The following is a 20,853-nucleotide window of genomic DNA, read 5'->3' as shown; positions in this document are numbered from 1 at the left end:
CAGATGATTAAATGTCAACCAGGCAATGTGAAGACTTCCTAACCTCTTTGACCTGTACACCTGCAGTCACTCTCTTCAACAATGCCTGATAAACTTTAACATAATCAGGAAGAGGTAAAGTCATGCTGGACAAAACGGCCTTGTCTGGTGATGATGAAGAGGAAGATAATATTGGTGGGGGTAGAATCTCCTCCACTGGCTGTTGCTCTGGCTTTGGAACCTCCTCCTGATGATCAGTACCAAACCCAGTATTGGACTCTGAAGATCGAGCTGCTAGGTGCATAGACTCGGCCCTTCTGGATGAGGGCACTGAGTACAATGGTTTGGGGAAGATCTGGAAGTTTGGGGTAAAACCACAAGGGTTCCAAAATGCTCATTGATACAGGGCACAGCCCTATTGTCCTGGACACATTCCCAGGGGAGGTCCCACTGAAGGATCATAGTCATAACTGGGAGAGAGGATCTGTGCAGGTCTTGCCTTGGGGTTGACATACATACAAACTTCCTCTAACCATGGCAGAGCTGATCCAGTCAGTACTGGGGACTGATACCAGGCGAAGCAATACCAACATAGCAGGTTTCTCCTTAGATGGTACTGAGAGGCCACCTGTCCAGGAAGCAGGCAACTGTGGTACTGGAGGTGGAATCACTGGCAGCGGTGCCAGGGGACTGGACTTTTGGAAGGATGGACACACTGGTACCAAGAGGCAAATCAGGTTTCTAGCTACTGCAAATGCCTCTGGGGTAGTCAGACAGAGATGGTCTCTTGTTGCTGTGCCAAAGAAGTTGATGGTGTCTCTTTCAGCACCATACTTGATAGTGTTCCTTATGGCGCCAGAACCCAGATTTGGAGGAGTGCTTAGGTTTCAAGTACACTCTACTCAACTCCATCTCAACCCTATTACTAGACTTAGAGGGGAGACCTTCCCTTGGCTAGTGCCTGTCCGGAAGCTTTGTATTTCTTACTTGGTATGGGTGAGGGAGAGTGGTGCTGGATTACGCTAATGCTGGAGATGCACTTCTTACTGAAGCTGCAGCACCTGACACCAAATCAGACCAGGATGTTTCCGATGGTGGTCTAAGCGCTGCCTCTATCAACAGGAATTTCAGCTTAACCTCCTTATCCTTCTTCATCCTAGGGCTAGAATTCCCTGCAAACCTGACATTGGTCCTTCACGGCTGCCTCTCTCAAGCACTTTAGGCAGCTGTTATGCGATTCACTAACTGCACATGGCTTGAAACCGTGTGACCGGGGCATACATCAGTACATGAATCTGAAAACCCCAAATGGGGGAAATGAGTCTGAATTATTTTTTTTTAAATAGAACTAAAACTTACTAACTAGCCTAACACGAGAACTAAACCACACACACACACTGTTACACAAAGGCTGAGAGAACAACTGTTCTGGTATAGAGCAGAGTTTCAATGATTGTGGCAGGCAGTACAAAAGAACTGAGGGGGACCAGGGCAGCTCTGCCCTTTATATCTGCACGCAGAGGCATGCGGCAGCAGTGGTAGCTCAAGCTGCCCAACAGGTACTGCTGAGGGGAAAAGTTTCGGATGATCATACATGGGCTCACAGACAACAAGAGTGGAATGTACATGTGCAATCAGTCACTCGAAGAATTAGTAATTGTTGAACTGGCCTTGTTCACAGTGTTTTTCAGGCTCATAAATTCTGTATTAAGCTCTTGACTGCTGCTGTCTGTATCAGGTACATCCTTTCAAATACACTTTTTGGTGTGCTATACATGGCAAACATTACTACATATGCATGCAGAAATAATCCATACTGGATTATCCTAACCTTCTCCCATTTGGAGTTTGGCGGACTGCATATTCCAGCATTTACATCCATCTCATCATAGGGGAAAGTTCCAGAAAAGCTCAGCAAGGTGAACGCTCCAAGGATTTCCTCCCCCAGCTTTCTCCCTTGGGTTTTTCCACAAAATGAGGCAATCTGGCCTATTGTAATTTACACGGAGGCAGACGTCAGTCTATTTGAGAAGTATTCTGAATGAAGCTCATTTTAAATTCATCTCATTTATAGCTCGAGATCCTGGCAGGCCAGATGCCAGCTCTTGCCCAGGCTGCAGGCATGAGCTAAGAACTGACAAACTCATAGATGGAGACCAGACCAGTTCAGCTGTATATTAGTTTTCCTCAAAATAGGCATTAGTCTTATAAGAATATAGTTAGTGTTTGGACACTATGAAATGCATGCATTAACCTCCTTCTAATCTCTGTATTCCATGCTATAAGAAAATATATAAATTTGCTTTATAACTTTGAAAATGTTTGCTCTGAACTTGTGAACCAAGGCATAGGAAGCGACCTCCAACCTATCCAAAAAGACTATCAAAATCAGATAGGCCATCAAGGAACATCACAATACAAAGGATTGGTTAATGGTCCTATTACACATCAGAAAGGTTACATGCAAGGAAGTGCATCCTGTGGATTTGGAAACTGAATGAAGGGAATCATAGAATCATAGAATATCAGGGTTAGAAGGGACCTCAGGAGGTCATCTAGTCCAACCCCCTGCTCAAAGCAGGACCAATCCCCAATTAAATCATCCCAGCCAGGGCTTTGTCAAGCCTGACCTTAAAAACTTCTAAGGAAGGAGATTCTACCACCTCCCTAGGTAACGCATTCCAGTGTTTCACCACCCTCCTAGTGAAAAAGTTTTTCCTAATATCCAACCTAAATCTACCCCACTGCAACTTGAGACCATTACTCCTTGTCCTGTCCTCTTCTACCACTGAGAATAGTCTAGAACCATCCTCTCTGGAACCATCTCTCAGGTAGTTGAAAGCAGCTATCAAATCCCCCCTCATTCTTCTCTTCTGCAGACTAAACAATCCCAGTTCCCTCAGCCTCTCCTCATAACTCATGTGTTCCAGTCCCCTAATCATTTTTGTTGCCCTTCGCTGGACTCTCTCCAATTTATCCACATCCTTCTTGTAGTGTGGGGCCCAAAACTGGACACAGTACTCCAGATGAGGCCTCACCAATGTCGAATAGAGGGGGATGATCACGTCCCTCGATCTGCTCGCTATGCCCCTACTTATACATCCCAAAATGCCATTGGCCTTCTTGGCAACAAGGGCACACTGCTGACTCATATCCAGCTTCTCATCCACTGTCACCCCTAGGTCCTTTCCCGTAGAACTGCTGCCTAGCCATTCGGTCCCTAGTCTGTAGCTATGCATTGGGTTCTTCCGTCCTAAGTGCAGGACCCTGCACTTATCCTTATTGAACCTCATCAGATTTCTTTTGGCCCAATCCTCCAATTTGTCTAGGTCCCTCTGTATCCTATCCCTGCCCTCCAGCGTATATACCACTCCTCCCAGTTTAGTATCATCCACAAATTTGCTGAGAGTGCAATCCACACCATCCTCCAGATCATTTATGAAGATATTGAACAAAACCGGCCCCAGGACCGACCCCTGGGGCACTCCACTTGACATCGGCTGCCAACTAGACATGGAGCCATTGATCACTACCCGTTGAGCCCGACAATCTAGCCAACTTTTTACTCACCTTATAGTGCATTCATTCTGCCCATACTTCTTTAACTTGCTGACAAGAATACTGTGGGAGAACGTGTCAAAAGCTTTGCTAAAGTCAAGAAACAATACATCCACTGCTTTCCCTTCATCCACAGAACCAGTAATCTCATCATAGAAGGCGATTAGATTAGTCAGGCATGACCTTCCCTTGGTGAATCCATGCTGACTGTTCCTGATCACTTTCCTCTCCTCTAAGTGCTTCAGGATTGATTCTTTGAGGACCTGCTCCATGATTTTTCTGGGGACTGAGGTGAGGCTGACTGGCCTGTAGTTCCCAGGATCCTCCTCCTTCCCTTTTTTAAAGACTGGCACTACATTAGCCTTTTTCCAGTCATCCGGGACTTCCCCCATTCGCCACGAGTTTTCAAAGATAATGGCCAATGGCTCTGCAATCACAGCCGCCAATTCCTTTAGCACTCTCGGATGCAACTCGTCCGGCCCCATGGACTTGTGCACATCCAGCTTTTCTAAATAGTCCCTAACCACCTCTTTCTCCACAGAGGGCTGGCCATCTATTCCCCATGTTGTGATGCCCAGCGCAGCAGTCTGGGAGCTGACTTTGTTAGTGAAGACAGAGGCAAAAAAAGCATTGAGCACATTAGCTTTTTCCACATCCTCTGTCACTAGGTTGCCTCCCTCATTCATTAAGGGGCCCACACTTTCCTTGGCTTTCTTCTTGTTGCCAACATACCTGAAGAAACCCTTCTTGTTACTCTTGACATCACAAAGTAATCACAAAGAAATAACACAAAGTCACTGGGAAATTTTCCATCTCTTTGCTGTTTGAACTGTCTCAAGGTGAGAGCCACAAAACTGAAGCCAGAGATCTCCAGGAGCTTCCTCCTGGGTCTGCCCTGAAACACACTTGGAACTGACAGATCACTACAACTCTGTCACTCTTAGGATAGATAGTAACTCATTGATGTGTACGTTTGCTTGTTCTAACCTGTAAATATCTCTCTTCTTTCTTTTGCTAGTTAATAAATGTTTAGATTACAGGACTGGCTACAGGCATGGTCTTTGGTGTAAGATCTAGGGTATCCATTGATCTGGGGTAAGTGACTGGTCTCAGCAACCTGAAGACGGTGTGATTTTTGGTGGAAGTGACCATTTATCACTAAGTCCAGTCTGCTTGGGTGCCAAGATAGACTGGAGAGTCTAAGGAGACTGTCTGTAACTCCATGGTAAGATTATTATCGTGATCCAGTTGTTCACATTTGTTACTGGTTTGGTAAAATTTAATTTTAGAACATACCACCAGTTTCAGGTATCTGCCCTTGTTTTCTGACAGTCTGCCCCTACGTAGACACTCATGGTCTTGTGCCACTCCAGACCGCGTGACAGAGCTATTTTGAACTGATCTTTGGTGACATGAACTGAAGTGACTGTATGAAGGTGTGTTCCAGGATAAACAAGTAGGTAAGATCCCATCAGCATCTAATGAATGTGCACTCCCTCAACTCTCAAAGCTTACACACTTACCCTGCATGCAGCACAAGACCCATGGGAGTTTAGAAAGAGCATAATGTGAGTTTAACATACATTAATTTATGTTTCTGTGGGCTAGATTGTGCCCAGCCTTCTGCAAGTGAGTAAGGAGCTGGTGTGAGGAGAACGCACAAGGAACCTTCCCACCCATCCACGTACCCCAACACAGATGCTAGGCACAACCTGGTCCTTCTGCACTGTTCCCAAAGTGGGACTTCAGCTTAAAGAGACAATAGAGCCTTATTTCTAAGTAACAGTGTTTCTACTGATTAGATTAAATGCTAGAGTCAAGCTGTATGGAATATAAGTGAGAAGACAGTGGGGTTAAAGTTTCAAAGTTGAGCACAACAGATGTAGCCACAAAAATGTGTGTGTACACAGAAGACGCTTTTAAAACCCAAACTTGCTTGTGTGCACCACAGTTACATAAACAGGAAGTATTGGAGGTACGAGGGCAAGCACAGTTCAGCAGCCAGACTCCTTGTGACCCCCATTGAAAATATGGCCATTAATTTATAGTCAGTTGATTTAAAAATAATACTTACAGTATAAAAAGATTGCCAATTTCTATATATACTTTTTAGTGCAAAAAGTTAATGTGCTAGACTTCTAGACAGAGATAGCTTTAATAACATTGGTTCAATAGGGTCCAAATGAAGGGTGTTTTTTTTTTAACAAGATCATAAAGTACATTTTCCAAATGAGTTATATCTAACCTGCTCAATTGCACAATAAAACAAGGGATGTAATTTTAATGGAATATAGAACCTGTTATACTGCAGATTGCTGTGTAATTTCCACCTATATTACTCTACAAGGGATTGTGGGTTTTTTTCTTGATATCCTTCCCTGTCACTGGAGTCAGAGATAAGTATGCAGTTTCTCCTTATCACCTGGATAAATAATAAAATATTTGAGCTGTCTGGTAACCTTTCTGATAAAAAGAGAGACTTAATACATATTTTGGTTTAAAGAGATAATGAAAGAAGCAGCCCTATTACCAGTTCAAAATCTTTCTGGATTGAAATGGACAGTTTCAGTATCAAAGGAAAAGCATTTATTTGAATTAAACCACGAGAGCTCTGCTACAGCAATTTCCAGGATCTGAACTAAACTCACAAAAGAGGAAACTGAAACCCTGCTCTTAACACAGTATCTAGCTCTTACTGCATATATGATAAGTGAAATCATTCATTGCTAAGAAACCACACATTGATTGAATACAATGGTTCTAATTTTCTTGCACTGAAGATCCCGATTTGTGATGGAGCTGCACCTGGGTTTCCCATATTCCTAGCACTCTCGCTACTTCTCATGTTTTCTGTCCAGTCTCTCCCACCTGACCCCATCCTTCTTCCTAAGCCTCCTCTCCCGCCCTCAGCCTTCACCCCCTTTTTTTTGGCATTTTGCTTTCTATGTTACATTATTTCCCCCAGTTCTTTTTCTCTCCCCCCTTCCCTCACAGTATATAATGAGCAATATGTGCAAATATTAGCCAAGGATAAGTTTCCAAATATACAGGGAGTCTGGAGGCTGCTAGGCCCCTAGCCAATAAGACAGTTTTGTGGGAACTCAAAGTTAGACTGCTTCTTAGAAGGTGAGATAAAAGTAGAAAAAACCCACTTCCAACTCACCAAAATGCTTCAGAACCCTCAGACCACTGGCTGATTTCACCCACCCACACACCTTCTGCAAAGTGGACTGGAGTCTTGCAGTTTCCCTATTTCCACTGCTCACCTCCTCCAACCTTTGCTAGCTTTCCCAGCTGTTACATCCAATCTCCTACTATAGCCTCAGGGTGCTCAGAGAGGAGCAGCCCATGGAGCTCAGAGCCCCTTTTTGGTGTCTTTGAATACCTGTACTGCAGGCCGAGTGGCACCAGTGATCACACATACCTGGAACTGCTGTGCTTCTCTACTTCCAGAGGCATTTCAAGTCCCTAGAAGATTCGCCCTAAAGGTTGGGAACCATTGTTTTAGTAAAAAGGAGTTCATATGGAAACTAATGTAGTTTTAACCTTAAACTAACAATCATTTTAGCTCATAGTTAACTCTTTTGACACTCACCATTTTCCAGGTGATACCTGAGAAGCTGTTAATTTTAAAAGTTCTGGAGAAATCAGTTAGGGCCACTAGGTCCAGGGATTGGAGAGTATTTCCAGCAGTCAGCCTCATCACACCCCACAGCCAGAAACTTTTCTTGATGCCCGACCTGCATTTTTCACATAACCTCCCTCCCTGCTTTGTTTCCTGGACTGAATCACTGGACTGTGAACAAGAATGTGGAGGCAGGTTGCTCAGGAGCATATCTGTGTGGATAAAGGGAACTGGCAGAAAGCTGGAGTAAGCCAAAATGTGGAAATAGGCAGGTCATGGTGAGGAGGCAGGTGAGGTGAGCTAGGCAAGTAATTGCAGGGAGGAATGAAGCTGGGTGTGGGCATGCCAGGAATGGAAAGGGAGACAAAAGATATTTTGTGATAAGAACCTTTTGAGGTAAGGGAGGGATCAGTGCTTAGGAAAGGGAGGGAGGGAGGGATGAGGAAATGCTATTAACTGAGAAGGAATACATTTGTTCTCAGGCAGTTGAGTTAAATCAGACTTTCAGTGTTACTTGAATATGATTTTGATTGTAGTTAAATTTAATCTCTTTTTCTGTTATTACTGGAATACAAAACCTTTTCACTTTCCAAAAAAAAAAAAATCTGTACCAATTTTTTTCCCAGGCAGCTCCATTTCACCCCATCTGGGATGCTTAGAATTGCATCCAAGTATATTCAAGATTTTTTGAAGCACTTCCACACATCCTGTAAGCACTGCTGGATGGATCTGTAATAAGCGACATCAAATTGAGTCAATCCTGTGTATAAACAGGTTATTAAATCAGTGTATGACATAGTACCTCCTAACGCAATTCCCACACCAAAATGGATTTAATAGAAGACGGCATATGTTAAGGTGCTGTTTTGACCTATAAAGTCCTAAATTGGCCCCAATCTTCTCTGAGACACCGGCTCTTTCATAGTTGCAATTATTGGAGGCACTCAAACTACAGCCTCCTTGGATTTAAAAGGAGAGGTTGTTGGCAGGGCACCTTCCAAAGTCCACAGCCCTTCAGAACTCACTCCTGTTTGTCAGATTCAGCCTAATCCAGACCATCTTCAGGGCATGCTGCAAACCCATGTCTTAGATATTCAGGATGCAATCTGGAGCCAATTGCTGTGGAGTAACTGGGTTCTGGAGATGCTGCAGGAAATTTGTTTCATTGATTTGTCTGATTGGTCGGTTTATTGTGCTAAGTAGGTTGAGTAGGTTGGGCTTGATTGTCTTGTCATTTTGAGGTTTCTTTAGGAATTGTATATTAAACTTTAGGAGAGTGCCTAGAGGTTAGGATGGGTCCTTTAATAAACCCAAAGGAATCAGTAGATACAGATGAGGGATGTGTGACGTTTTCCTGGCTCAGAATGATTCAGTAGCTTACCTTAGAGTTCAGCTCTGCGACTAACCTTTCATCACATTTCTGTCAAGCAATATTGGACAACTTTTAAGCTACATCTAGACCATGAGCTAGGGTGTGACTGCCCTGCTCACGTATGTGTATGCGCACTAGCTCTCACTGAGCTCGCACCAGTATAAACAGCACTGTAGCTGCAGTAGGCAGGCAGCGGCAGTGGAGATAGGGTTGAGCCGTGCCAAGTACATACCCGCCTGTTTCAGGCTAGTTTGCACCTGGTACAGCAGAACCATGCCTCCAATACCCGTGCTACCAGGATTACACTGCTATTTATACTTGCACTAGCTCGATGAGCAATGATAGACAGAGCTATGTTACTGGACACATTTTCAAAGCTGAGTGTGGATTTCATCCATGAAACTCCTGGTAATATCAATGGGAGCCACACACTAAATCCCCAAGCATCACTTTGGAAATATGGCTTATATTCAAAGGGCAATTACTTAACAAAAAAATATCTCTTAACGCAATTTTCAGCATAAAGTTACTATCTTTAGAGTCAGCAGAAAAATGGAAAAGTTTGGGGAAAACAAATGACTCACTAGGTAGCAATGTTTCCATCCAATTAGACTGGGCCGCTATACTCAGTACATATAACATATCCACACTGCCCCTTCCTCCCAACAGAGCGTACACATTAAACGCAAGTTAAGGCTTCTAGTATTTCGTCTTTGTTGATTTGAAGCTTCTTCTGGGGCTCATAGCACTATTTTGTTTAGTTATTCTTCCCACACACACACACGCATCTTCAGTACGGAATGTCAGTAATATTGAGGTCAAATCATTGTACAAACCCCCATAGTAACCATTTGTAGTTTACTAATTGGACATTATATTTGCATTAGAATGTTCAGTTCAAAGCACATTGTGTAAATCAGCTCTGAGGGTTACGACCATAAATCTAACACCAGAACATCAGGTCATATAGCACAGTTCCTAAACCACAATAGTCTGGACAAAAATATAAAGGGTATGATTAAAATTCTAACAACTGAGTAGCTTTCCTGGGCTGGGAATGTCACAAAGGCAGTGTGCTTGACCCCTGGGAGCCTCAGCTCTCACCGCTCTACGAAGCCTGGTGACTGATTAGGCAGAGCTGACATGCTCCAAAGGAGCAGGGAGGGTAGATCATGGAAAAATATGGGTGGATTCTCAGGGCTCCAAAAAGACACCTTTTTTTCTGATCAAAATTTAAAAAGATAGGGTAGCATGAGGGAGTATTTGGGAGTTCAGTACTGAGAGGAATACACTCCTCATGTAAAATCTGTACAAGAAACAAAAAACTTTAGCTTCTAAAATGAAGACAAACCCTAAAACAACCTAATACCCAGTTACAGACTCAAAATCTCAGTTTAACAGTGGAGGTAGAAGACCCTCAACAGATTAGTCAGGGTGGGGAATACCCAGCTGAGTGCACAGAGTGCAGGATTTATGACTACTTGCTTATGGGCAAATTGCATATGTATACATCTGGTTTAGTTCATGGTCTTCAGAGATCAATATTTTGGGATCAAAACTGCTGAACTGGAGGAGCACAGAGAAAAGAAATTATACCCAGAGACAGCAGGAAAGGGGGCATTGTAGAGAGGGTCTACCCCAGGACTGGCAGCCCTAATCTTCCAGGAAGATTAGTTTAAGAAATTTTGAGAAAGCTAGTGTCATAATGGGAGGAGATTAGGATGGAGTCCTCCTTCAGATGAGTCCCACAACTTCCACTACAGGGAGAGGAGATTGCTGACACACCAAGAGTGATCAGTTAGGATGCAGCACAGCCAGCCTCTGGGCAACCTAATGAGCACATCTGGCCTGTTGTAGGTTGCCTGATTGGCTACGCCACATGATCAGTTGTGCACCAAGTTGGTCATACCAGGAGTTGGGGATACAGCTTGAGACATAGGGAATTTGATCATTAGAAATATTGATATCCAGGTATGTGGTGAAAATGAGAACTGTTTGGGTGTGAAAGTGGCAGATCTCCCAAGCCATACTGGGGAGGAACCTGGGGGGGGGGGTTGTGATATACAATGGAACCAATGATTTAGGGAGGTGCAGGAGAGAGGTACTGGAAAACGCACTTAGACTTGGCCTACACTTACAGCCATGTGTGTGGTATGTGTAGCTACACTCCACAGTGGAAGGCTCCAGCAGCTCCCTGTTTTCATCAAGCTAGCATGCTAAAACAGTAAATGGAGTCGTGGTACCATGGGCAGCAGCAGGCGATGGCATGGGCTAGCCACCCCGAGTAAAAACCAACCTGGGATCTATGGGTATGTACTTGGGGAGGCTAGCCCATGCTACCATATCTACACTTTGAAAACTGGTACTGGCTAATGGGAAAAACTGACTTCAAATCACCAGACTGCAGGCAATGTGAAAAACTATGAACAGATTCCTTAGCTAAAAAATGTGTGACAGAGGCATTTAGTGGAGATGGGGTTTTGTTTTGTAGTAAGAACTTGATAGTTTTTAAGGTGTTAAAACAACTTGCTTCCTACCAATCAGAGTACAGAAAGCATAACAATGATACTCCTCCCCCCATCTACAAAAACAAAGAAATATTTCTTCTGCTCTGCCAATTACATTAGGAATATTTGTTTCTCTGACCTACATTGACCAAGAAACAACCTGCACAATTTCCATGTTTGATTATGGTGTGCCTTTTTCCTACACTGATTTATGACTACAGTTATTGCTGTTTTACTTTTACTTAGAGGGTCTTAAAGTATGGTAGTATGGACAGGATAATCACATCACATGATTAGTGGGGAAGGTATAAAAATGGCAATGAAAAAAAATCCACTGGTCAAAACTAAATTTGTCTAGGTCAAAATCATCCTGTAAGATACGCAGAAGAAATGCCAACTTACTTTAGCTTCTAAGATGGAATCTCGGCTGGTGGGACCACAAGTACATCAGAGTAACATGTTCTATCTAGAATAAGAGTCATGACTTCACCAAACCAGATATTTGTAGAACACTTTGGGGCAGATCCTCAGTCCCTTGCAAGTATCCAGCAGCAACTGGCAGCCAATGAGAATTTATGCATTCATACACGGCACTCCAGCATGTCCTGGAGGTGTCTTGGGGTGGGAGACAATGCAGTTGGATTGCTATGTGGTCTGGCAATCTTGGCTAGTGGAGCAGCTCCTTGGGAGTTGCTATCTGTTGGCAGAAGTTAGAATAGCCCTGAGGATGCTCCAGCTTGTGCCAGATCACTACCAACAGCCTCTGGGCTAGAGCCACCTATACCATCACCCCAGTGTGCCAAGAACTGTGCTGGTGAACCTTCTCCTTAATGCTCATAAAGCATCTTTCCTCTAAGGATTCTAAAGTCTTAGCTACATCATGGGGGTGTTTATAAAGTATTACTATACCCACTTTATCGATAGGTAGCTGATTCAGAGAGGTTTGGGTGACTTGCCCAAAATCAGTCAAGAGACTCTGTGGCAGAGATGGGAATAGAACCTAAGAGTCCAACTCTCAGCATACTGCTCTTGACCACATGGCCTCTACACATCCTTAACTCAAAACCTTCCATTACAACCCCCACCAAAATTAAGGCCATTTTGGGTGCTGAACATATTCCACTTCTATTGGTATGCAATAGAACTTGAACAAGTAACCACAGTGGGATAGGCAGACATGCACACTGATGTGTATTAATATTCAGATGATTGGTAACATCACAATCAACGGCAACCTAGAACTCCATGTGGATGTTAGAGCCTAGGGAGGTGGGGAGTATGGACCCCAATGTACTCGCAATGGGAAGTGGGCAACATCTGGGAAGATAGAATTCTGTTCCCATATATCTCATACCAATAGATAGAAACATCACTTAGATAGCTGTTGGTATGCTGTTATACAAAACATGTAAGGTACAACAGTGTTAAGTTGGCAAAGTCCCTGCAAGCCCATGTATCCAAAATGTCCCATCAGTATACTGCAGTTAATGCCACCATATGCAGCCATCCTTCTACCCCCCTTGACCAGAAATTTTTTTCTGCTTTCGTACGAGATAAGACCACCCTAATATTAGATGAGCCCAACTCTGCCATACACACACCATTTTGTCTCTGAAACCACAAATGGGTGATGAACATGGGGGAAGAAATACAGCAAGTGAGGTGTTGAGAAAAGAGAAGGGCCAGTCAATCATTCAAACCTATAATTGTTTCAACATCGGTAGTCTGAATGAGTATGACGTTCTGATATGTAGGTACACTCAAGTTTTCACTATAATAAACTACTGATATGACGACAGCTTGTTACATTGCGGGGGGGGGGGGTGCTACTTCTTTATCTGGCTGCAAACACAAAAAAGATGTAACTACCTACACAGAGAGAATTTCTAGATCAGGCAACTGTTGAGGTGATTATTTGCCTTATACACAATTACATACACAATGGTTGCAACTAAGGAGGTTGGGAGGGAGGCAGATTTGTGGAAAAAGGTATGGCACGGCGGTGTTTTCATGTGTCATAACAAGAGACATTATACAGACAGAGGGGGTTAGGGTGACGTCAGAATGGTTCAGTGTTTATCCTGAGCTGGTGGTGTACAAATATACTGGTGGATTCTCTGGCAGAAAGGATTTCACCTTAGTGGACCCTGGAGAAGGTGGAAAAAGGAGAGAGAGTATTTTTACCTGAACACACTCTTTGGGCTTGTCTACATATATACAGAGTGCAGCATGCTCGGGTGTGAACCTGCAGCGCACTAGCTTGCAATGCACTAACTGGCCATGTCCATCCTACTACTGCACGCTGAACGGTCTGTGTGCTCTTATGGAGCCTGTAGTGCACAGTAGCAGGGTCCGCATGGCCAGTTAGCACACAGCAAGCACGGCACTGTCGAGTTACACCCCAGCTTGCCACACACTAAGTCTCTGTATGGACAAGCCCTGTATCTTCCCACTCTAGTATTGGTGAGTGGTAAGGTCTCTGAATCATTGCATCTACAGCTGCTATGAACAACTTCAGTGGGATATTTTTTTTCTTTTTTGTGGGAGGTGGGGAGAAGCGGTGGTTGTGTTTTTCAGCATGTCCTGAACCCAAGAGTAATATCTACCCAGGAATTAAAATGATTAGGAAATACAACATACAGTCTCTGTGTGCAGCTGCATGTGCACTGCTACTGCTGCATTTGCACAATAGGTCACGTGGAAGTTATTCTCCAAAGTGCAGGTGTGAGGGAAGCATCCAACCCAGGCACAAATAAAATGTTCTCTTATTCAATGCCATTCTTTTGTTTATTCATTTTGATTTCTTTTTGGTGCTACCCTAATTTTTCATTTCTCTTTCTCATTTTAATTAAGTTTGCCCCTTTATACTTTTAAGCTTGAAAAGTGTTAGAATTTTCATATTTACTAGTAGAGCTGGTCAGAAAATGAAAAACAAAATTTCTGTATTTTTTTCTTTTCAAATTTTGTTTTGATGAAAATTGTCTTCTCTTTTCATAGATTCAAAGGCCAGAAGGGACCATTATAAGCATCTAGTCTGACCTCCTGTATAACACAGACCATAGGACTTCCCCATAATTATTCCTTTTGAACTAGAGCATGTATTTTAAAAAAATCCAATCCTGATTTCAAAATTGCCAGTGATGGAGAATGCAACACAACCCCTTAATTGTTCCAGCCATTAATTACCCTCACTGTTACCAATGTGTACCCTAGTTATTTCCACAGCATGAATTTGTCTAGCTTCAACTTCCAACCATTGGATCTTGTTTTACCTTTGCCCATCATCAAATATTTGTTTTCCTTGTAAGTACCTCAAAACCTTCCCACTGTTATGCTAAATAGATCAAGCTCCTTGACTCTATCATTATCGGGCATGTTTTCTAATCCTTTACTCATTCTCATGGCTTTTCTCTGAATCCTCTCCAATTTATCAACATCCTTCTTGAATTGTGGACACCAGAACTGGACACTGTATTCCAGCAGAGATTGTACCAGTGCCAAATACAGAAGGAAAATAACCTCTACTACTACTACTCAAATATTCTCCTGTTTCTGCATCCAAGGATCACATTAACCCTTCTGGCCACTCGGAACTCGCATTCAGCTGTTTATCACCAAGATCACCAAATCTTTTTCAGAGTCACTGCTCCCGAGGATTGAATCTCCCATCCTGTAAGTATGGCCTACATTCCTTAGTTCATACATTTACATTTGGTGGTATAAAACACACATAGTTTGCTTGAGCCCACTTTATCAAATGATCCAGGTCGCTCTGTATCACTGACCTGTCCTCTTCATTATTATCATGTCATCTGCAAATTTTATGAGTGATGATTTTACATTTTTTCCCAGTCATTGTTAAAGATGTTAAATAGCATAGGTGCAAGAACTATTCCCTGCAGAGCCCCACTAGAAAGAGACCCTCTCAATGACAATTCCTAGTTTACCATTACATTACGAGACCTGTTAGTTAACCAGTTTTAATCAATTTAATGTGTGTCATGTAAAATTTATATTGTTCTAGTTTTTTAATCAAAATGTCATGTGGTACCAAGTCAAATGCCTTACAGAAGTCTAAGTATATTACATCAACACTATTACCTTTATCAACCAAACATGCAATGTCATCAAAACATATAACAGCTAAATATCTGGCCCAAAGTGTTAATGTTTAAAGGCAACACAAAATACAAGGAGAATGAAACAAAAGGAAAAACAATAACCTCTTCTACCAGAACCAAATGTCTTCAAGTCTTGCTTGGTTTTTAAGTCCCCCACTGAGATCTAAAACACCACAAGTGTGAAGTTTAAGTTTCACCACATTTGAGTTACCTAAGCACAGCATTTCTGATCAGAACATATGGGAATTTTTCTTCCCACATTTGGAGAAATGAAGAAGAAACCCTCCATAGTGTTATCTCCAAGTATGATCCATCCTGGAGCTCATTTTAAAACCCCTGAACTGCTTATTTCTCAAAAAAGAGTCTGCTAAAAACCCAGCCTTGAATCTTCCTTTCCCAGTGTTCTTCTCAGGCAGCTGCTTTCCAGTGTCTACAGTTCATACTTATTACAGCTTCATGCAGATGTGGATCCCGCAGACAATGCTGCAACTCCAAGAACTTCAATTTTTTCTGCTGAACAACTAGATCACTTAGGATAACTTGTTTCAGACTCAATAGCCCTTCCAAAGCATTCAGTAATGTCTCTGAAGTCCTGCTTTGCAAATTCCCAGGAATGTCATCACATTCCAGATGAAGAATGACAATTATAAACTGTGGCATCTTTAAACTGTGAGGGCGAAACAAAGAACACAAATATGAACTACCATGCCACCCAAATCTTTTCATTCCTGGAGATGCAGGATCTGTCTCATCTTTTCCATGAGGAATGTAGGAAATCTGTCATAGAGACTGATGGAACTAACTACAGATGAGGTAATCCAGATCAAGTCAAAGAACTCAAGCGTATAGTGCTCACAGTGCAGTCACTGTAGAGAATTAAAACCTCTTGGCCTTGCTCATAGCTCCTGTGCCCATCTGCATCTAATGCTTGTACAGAAGATGCCCTGATACCTATTTGCTACTCTAGGAGCCTTCTGTTTGATTTCTGAAGATCACCATTAGACCAAGGAAGACATCTAGCACAAGCAGCAGCAATAAGGGTAAGCAAAGGACCAGAGTTGAACCCCTTCTCTTTTGACATCCTGTCTGGAAGGGAAAGCCAATTACTACTCAGTACCAGTAATGATATTCCAGAAATAAACAGGATTCACTACTTCTAGGGGCTCAGTCAAAGTACGAAGGATTGGTGCTGATAGGGTAGTAAAGCTATCCAAATAGTTTTGCTGTTTAATATCATTACAACCAAAGCCATATTATAATTTATTGTAAATGGATTTATGATTATAATAATTTTAAGAAATCGGAAACTACAATCTTCTCCATTGAATAATATAGTTGTCTGATGAAACTTTAAAAAATATGCATCTTAGTGGCACTAATCTGTTTCTTTGAAAAAATAGCAGCATATCATTAATATCGTTACATAGTTTGATTTTAATTTGAGTAATAAAACACATGATCATTTGCTATATCAACCATAATAATAAAACAGGAACTGCAGTAGTGGGATTTTTATTTTCAAGTACAAGTTATGTTTCCATTTAAATGCTTTTAGAAGCATCCAGAAAAAAAGGCAAAAAAATAATTTTAGGTCAAGTGAGGACAACTTTGTTGTATTTGTCTAGCTAATAAACCAGCTTTACACAGTTTTTCTCACAACTAACAGCATAACTGTGTTGTATCTAGTTAACACTAATAGCTTTTATATGGGAATTAGGGAAAAATCATCCTTGGCTAATCTTTTGATGATATTTTCTTCAGTTAAGATAGCTACACTAAGAATACTGATGATGAGTTTAAAAAGAAAGTGACATTTCCATGATAAACCCATTCTGACTCAATACATCTCCAGAACCTGAAATTGCATTAACATAAGCAATATTTAATTTTGTCTTTGATAAATTATAACTGTAGCTCACGAAAGCTTATGCTCAAATAAATGTGTTAGTCTCTAAGGTGCCACAAGTACTCCTTTTCTTTTTGCGAATACAGACTAACACGGCTGCTACTCTGAAACCTATAACACACAGTTTCTTTTTGCAGCAGGCACTGTTGTTTTCGAACACAGATGCAGACACAGATTGGCACATACAGGAAGTAATGTTAAGATAGTGATTCAAACAGACCAAGCCAAGAGTACTTAAAACTAAGTGATTAATTTCAGAAAGGTTTACAGGGAAAATTTGTTTCCTTGCTTGTGATTTTTGATTCTCATATGAAGACATCCATTCATTTGGACAATACTGATAGACTAAACCCTCCCATTTTTACAGCAATGAAGACAATTTAGTCTGAATCTTTTTACTGTTGCTTAAATTCAGACTCTGCTGGCTAGACTGGCGCTGCACTGAACCCTGCCACTGGGAGATGACTTCCAAAACTGAAACTCCATAAGCTTGGTAGAAATATTACTTTGCTAGCCTCAAAGTTGTATACCAGCACTCAGTTCAGCATTACAATGAGGAAGGGTCAGACAGGCAGTATGGCTATGCTATGTGCATCCTATTTCAAATGGCAGGATGTCTCCCACTTTAACCTAGATTTAATACTGTGTGTCCATATAAAGGGTAAATTCTTGGATGGATTTAAGATGAGACTAGTGCTAGTGTATACATTTCCCCATAGTACTGCAAAGGCCCTAATTGAGATGGACAAGTTCTCTTCTCTGATGGTGTTTGGCGTCTCGGAGTCTGATGTTTTGGGTTGATTTCATTGTCTTGGTGGAAGACAATCCATCTATGACAGCTCAAGATCTCATGGTTTCCATTACAACCATGGAGCTATGCCCGGTGGTTTCTGACTCAATGTATAATGCTGACCACACTCTGCATCATATTTTCTGGGCTGGGATTAGAAATTGGAGAGATGGAATTTACATCTTGGTAATAGACGGACCATGATCCAGTTAAAAGGAAGGAGTGCATCTCTCTTTATGAGACAAGTAACCTATTTTATTGGTCTGTCCTATTTGGTTGCAGATGATTCTGGGGATAAATACTGATTTGACCATACTGTCAATAATTCAATTAGTGTTATAATCACCTTTTATGTTTTTTACCAGTTTCATCCTAACAGGTTGTCATAGTATACTGATAGACTGTTATAGATGGAACAAAAAGGAAGATGACTGACTTGAGGACCTGTGCAGAGGGGAGACCCCTGAAAGGCACAGACGGGGAACGGTACATGACAACATATGATAATCATGATCGGGTGTCCCTGAAATTCATAGGCATTTGGCTAACCTGTTGTGATTTTGCTAGCTCTTCTTCTTGTGATCAGTTTGTAAAACTGTGCAAAGTCTGGAACGCAAGATTTTTTTTGTAAAACCAACAGGGATACGAAGACAGGCCAAAATAAGGAGAATTCCTAGTATTTGGGGACACATGGTCATCTTTACCATTTATCTTCTCCTAATATTTAGTCAGCTATCCCTTCAATAGCAATTTTCTCTGTGGCAGACCAACAACAGCTGCAAACCTGTCTAATTACAATGTATCAAGGGTGATATAAATGTGTATGGCTAAAAATACCATAAACTTTTCTTGATGAAACCTTAGCAACTGAAGCGCATACTGTCTGAAGGGTGATTTATAGAAATCCATTGAATAGGACAGTATCCCACTTTTGACAGAAAATAAGAGTCAAAATAGAAAATTAGTAGGACAAAGACATTGTATAGATTTCAGAGTGTAGCCATCTTAGTCTGTATCAGCAAAAAGAACGAGGAGTACTTGTGGCACCTTAGAGACTAACAAATTTATTTGAGCATAAGCTTTTGTGGGCTAAAACCCACTTCATTGGATGCATGCAGTGGAAAATACAATTTAATGGTGTCCAGTATGCAAATTAATTCCAATTCAGCAGTTTTTCTGAGTGCCTAGAAGTCACCTACTACAGGACAGGCCCAACAAAGAAAGTAACAGAACGCCACTAGCCATCACCTTCAGCCCCCAACTAAAACCTCTCCAGCGCATCATCAAGGATCTACAACCTATCCCGAAGGACAATCCCTCACTCTCACAGATCTTGGGAGACAGGGCAGTCCTTGCTTACAGACAGCCCCTCAACCTGAAGCAAATACTCACCAGCAACCACACACCACACAACAAAAACACTAACCCAGGAACCTATCCTTGCAACAAAGCCCGTTGCCAACTCTGTCCACATATCTATTCAGGGGACACCATCATAGGACCTAATCACATCAGCCACACTATCAGAGGCTTGTTCACCTGCACATCTACCAATGTGATATATGCCATCATGTGCCAGCAATGCCCCTCTGCCATGTACATTGGCCAAACCGGACAGTCTCTATGTAAAAGAATAAATGGACACAAATCAGATGTCAAGAATTATAACATTCAAAAACCAGTCGGAGAACACTTCAATCTCTCTGGTCACTTGATTACAGAGCTAAGAGTCTCACTACAACAAAAAAACTTCAAAAACAGACGCCAAGGAGAGACTGCTGAATTGGAATTAATTTGCAAATTGGCACCATTAAATTAGGCTTGAATAAAGACTGGGAGTGGATGGGTCATTACACATAGTAAAACTATTTCCCCATGCTTATTTTTCCCCCTACTGTTCCTCACACCTTCTTGTCAACTGTTGGAAATGGGCCATCCTGATCATCACTACAAAAGTTTTTTTCTCCTGCTGATAATAGCTTACCTTAACTGATTTCTCTTGGTATGGCAACACCCATTTTTTCATGTTCTCTGTGTATATACATATATGTATCTTCCTACTGTATTTTCCACTGCATGCATTCGATGAAGTGGGTTTTAGCCCACAAAAGCTTATGCTCAAATAATTTTGTCAGTCTCTAAGGTGTCACAAGTACTCCTCGTTCCTTTTCCATTATATAGAGTAGTACAAAGAAGCACGAGGATAGGAGAAGGGAGGGAAGGGAAGAAGTTTGATCAGGCCAATGAAGAGGGTGAAAACTAGTGGGCTTGAACCAATGGCAGGAATTGGGGGAAAGCAGGGCAAGAAAGATGTGGCTGGAAGGGGAGAATGGAGTTGGATATGAAAGAAACTGAAGTGAAGTGGACTGGAGGACACTGGGTGTCTGATGAGTGGGGAGAGAAGCAGCTGTGAAAAGAAATGCAATGAAGAGGACAGTAACAGCTTTAATTCTGCAGCCCCATTCACTGTATTGCCCAGACTGATAGGAGCAGGAGTATGGGATTGTGTACACAGTATTCTCAAACTATATTATTTCTCAGATGAAAAGGGGATGCTGCATTTTAACCGTTGGACGACAATACTACACCTTTATGGCAGGAAGACTGATATCCTCAGAAATAAGGGATATTTTGTACCTTGGGTTTAATATTGCTGAAAGCAAACGTATATTTACAAAAAAATAGAAAAGATGGTCTGCATGAAGCAGTTTTATTAGAAAGAGCTGGACACTCATTTGAAGTATAGCATTACCTAGTTTAGAAAAATAAATTCAAAGCCAGTGTCACAATAAATAAAATAATTTAATTTTCAGTGAGTGGCTTCAGAACAAACTCTTTAGTCCAAATACACTAAAATAATGTAGATCTTTCTTGATGTGTTACAGAAATCCAATGCATGTAGTTTTGTACCATTACGCGTTTATTACAAGAATGAAGGAAGTAGAGAGGTAAACAAAGCAAGAATGAAAGGAATATCGATGTTAGCATGCAATGT

General features: G+C 41.8%; 1 protein-coding gene across 15 annotated transcripts in view; it reads right to left on the bottom strand.

Annotated features, from left to right (window-relative positions):
- DISC1 (DISC1 scaffold protein) overlaps positions 1 to 20,853 on the bottom strand; it is a 382,434-nt gene that overhangs the window by 87,935 nt on the left and 273,646 nt on the right. The window contains exon 10 of one of the 15 annotated variants that reach the window (XM_073338080.1): positions 6,962 to 7,019. The exons of 13 other annotated variants lie outside the window; for them this stretch is intronic. In XM_073338080.1, coding sequence (XP_073194181.1) covers positions 7,006 to 7,019 — 14 coding nt within the window. In that variant the 3' untranslated portion in view covers positions 6,962 to 7,005. Of the gene's footprint in view, positions 1 to 6,961; positions 7,020 to 7,791; positions 7,892 to 20,853 lie in introns of those variants that run through there. One more of the 15 variants, XM_073338079.1, reaches the window with a different exon arrangement.

The sequence above is a fragment of the Lepidochelys kempii genome, chromosome 3 (genome assembly GCF_965140265.1).
Source record: "Lepidochelys kempii isolate rLepKem1 chromosome 3, rLepKem1.hap2, whole genome shotgun sequence".
Lineage (NCBI taxonomy): Eukaryota > Metazoa > Chordata > Testudines > Cheloniidae > Lepidochelys > Lepidochelys kempii.
This window is presented reverse-complemented; position numbering and strand designations above follow the sequence as displayed.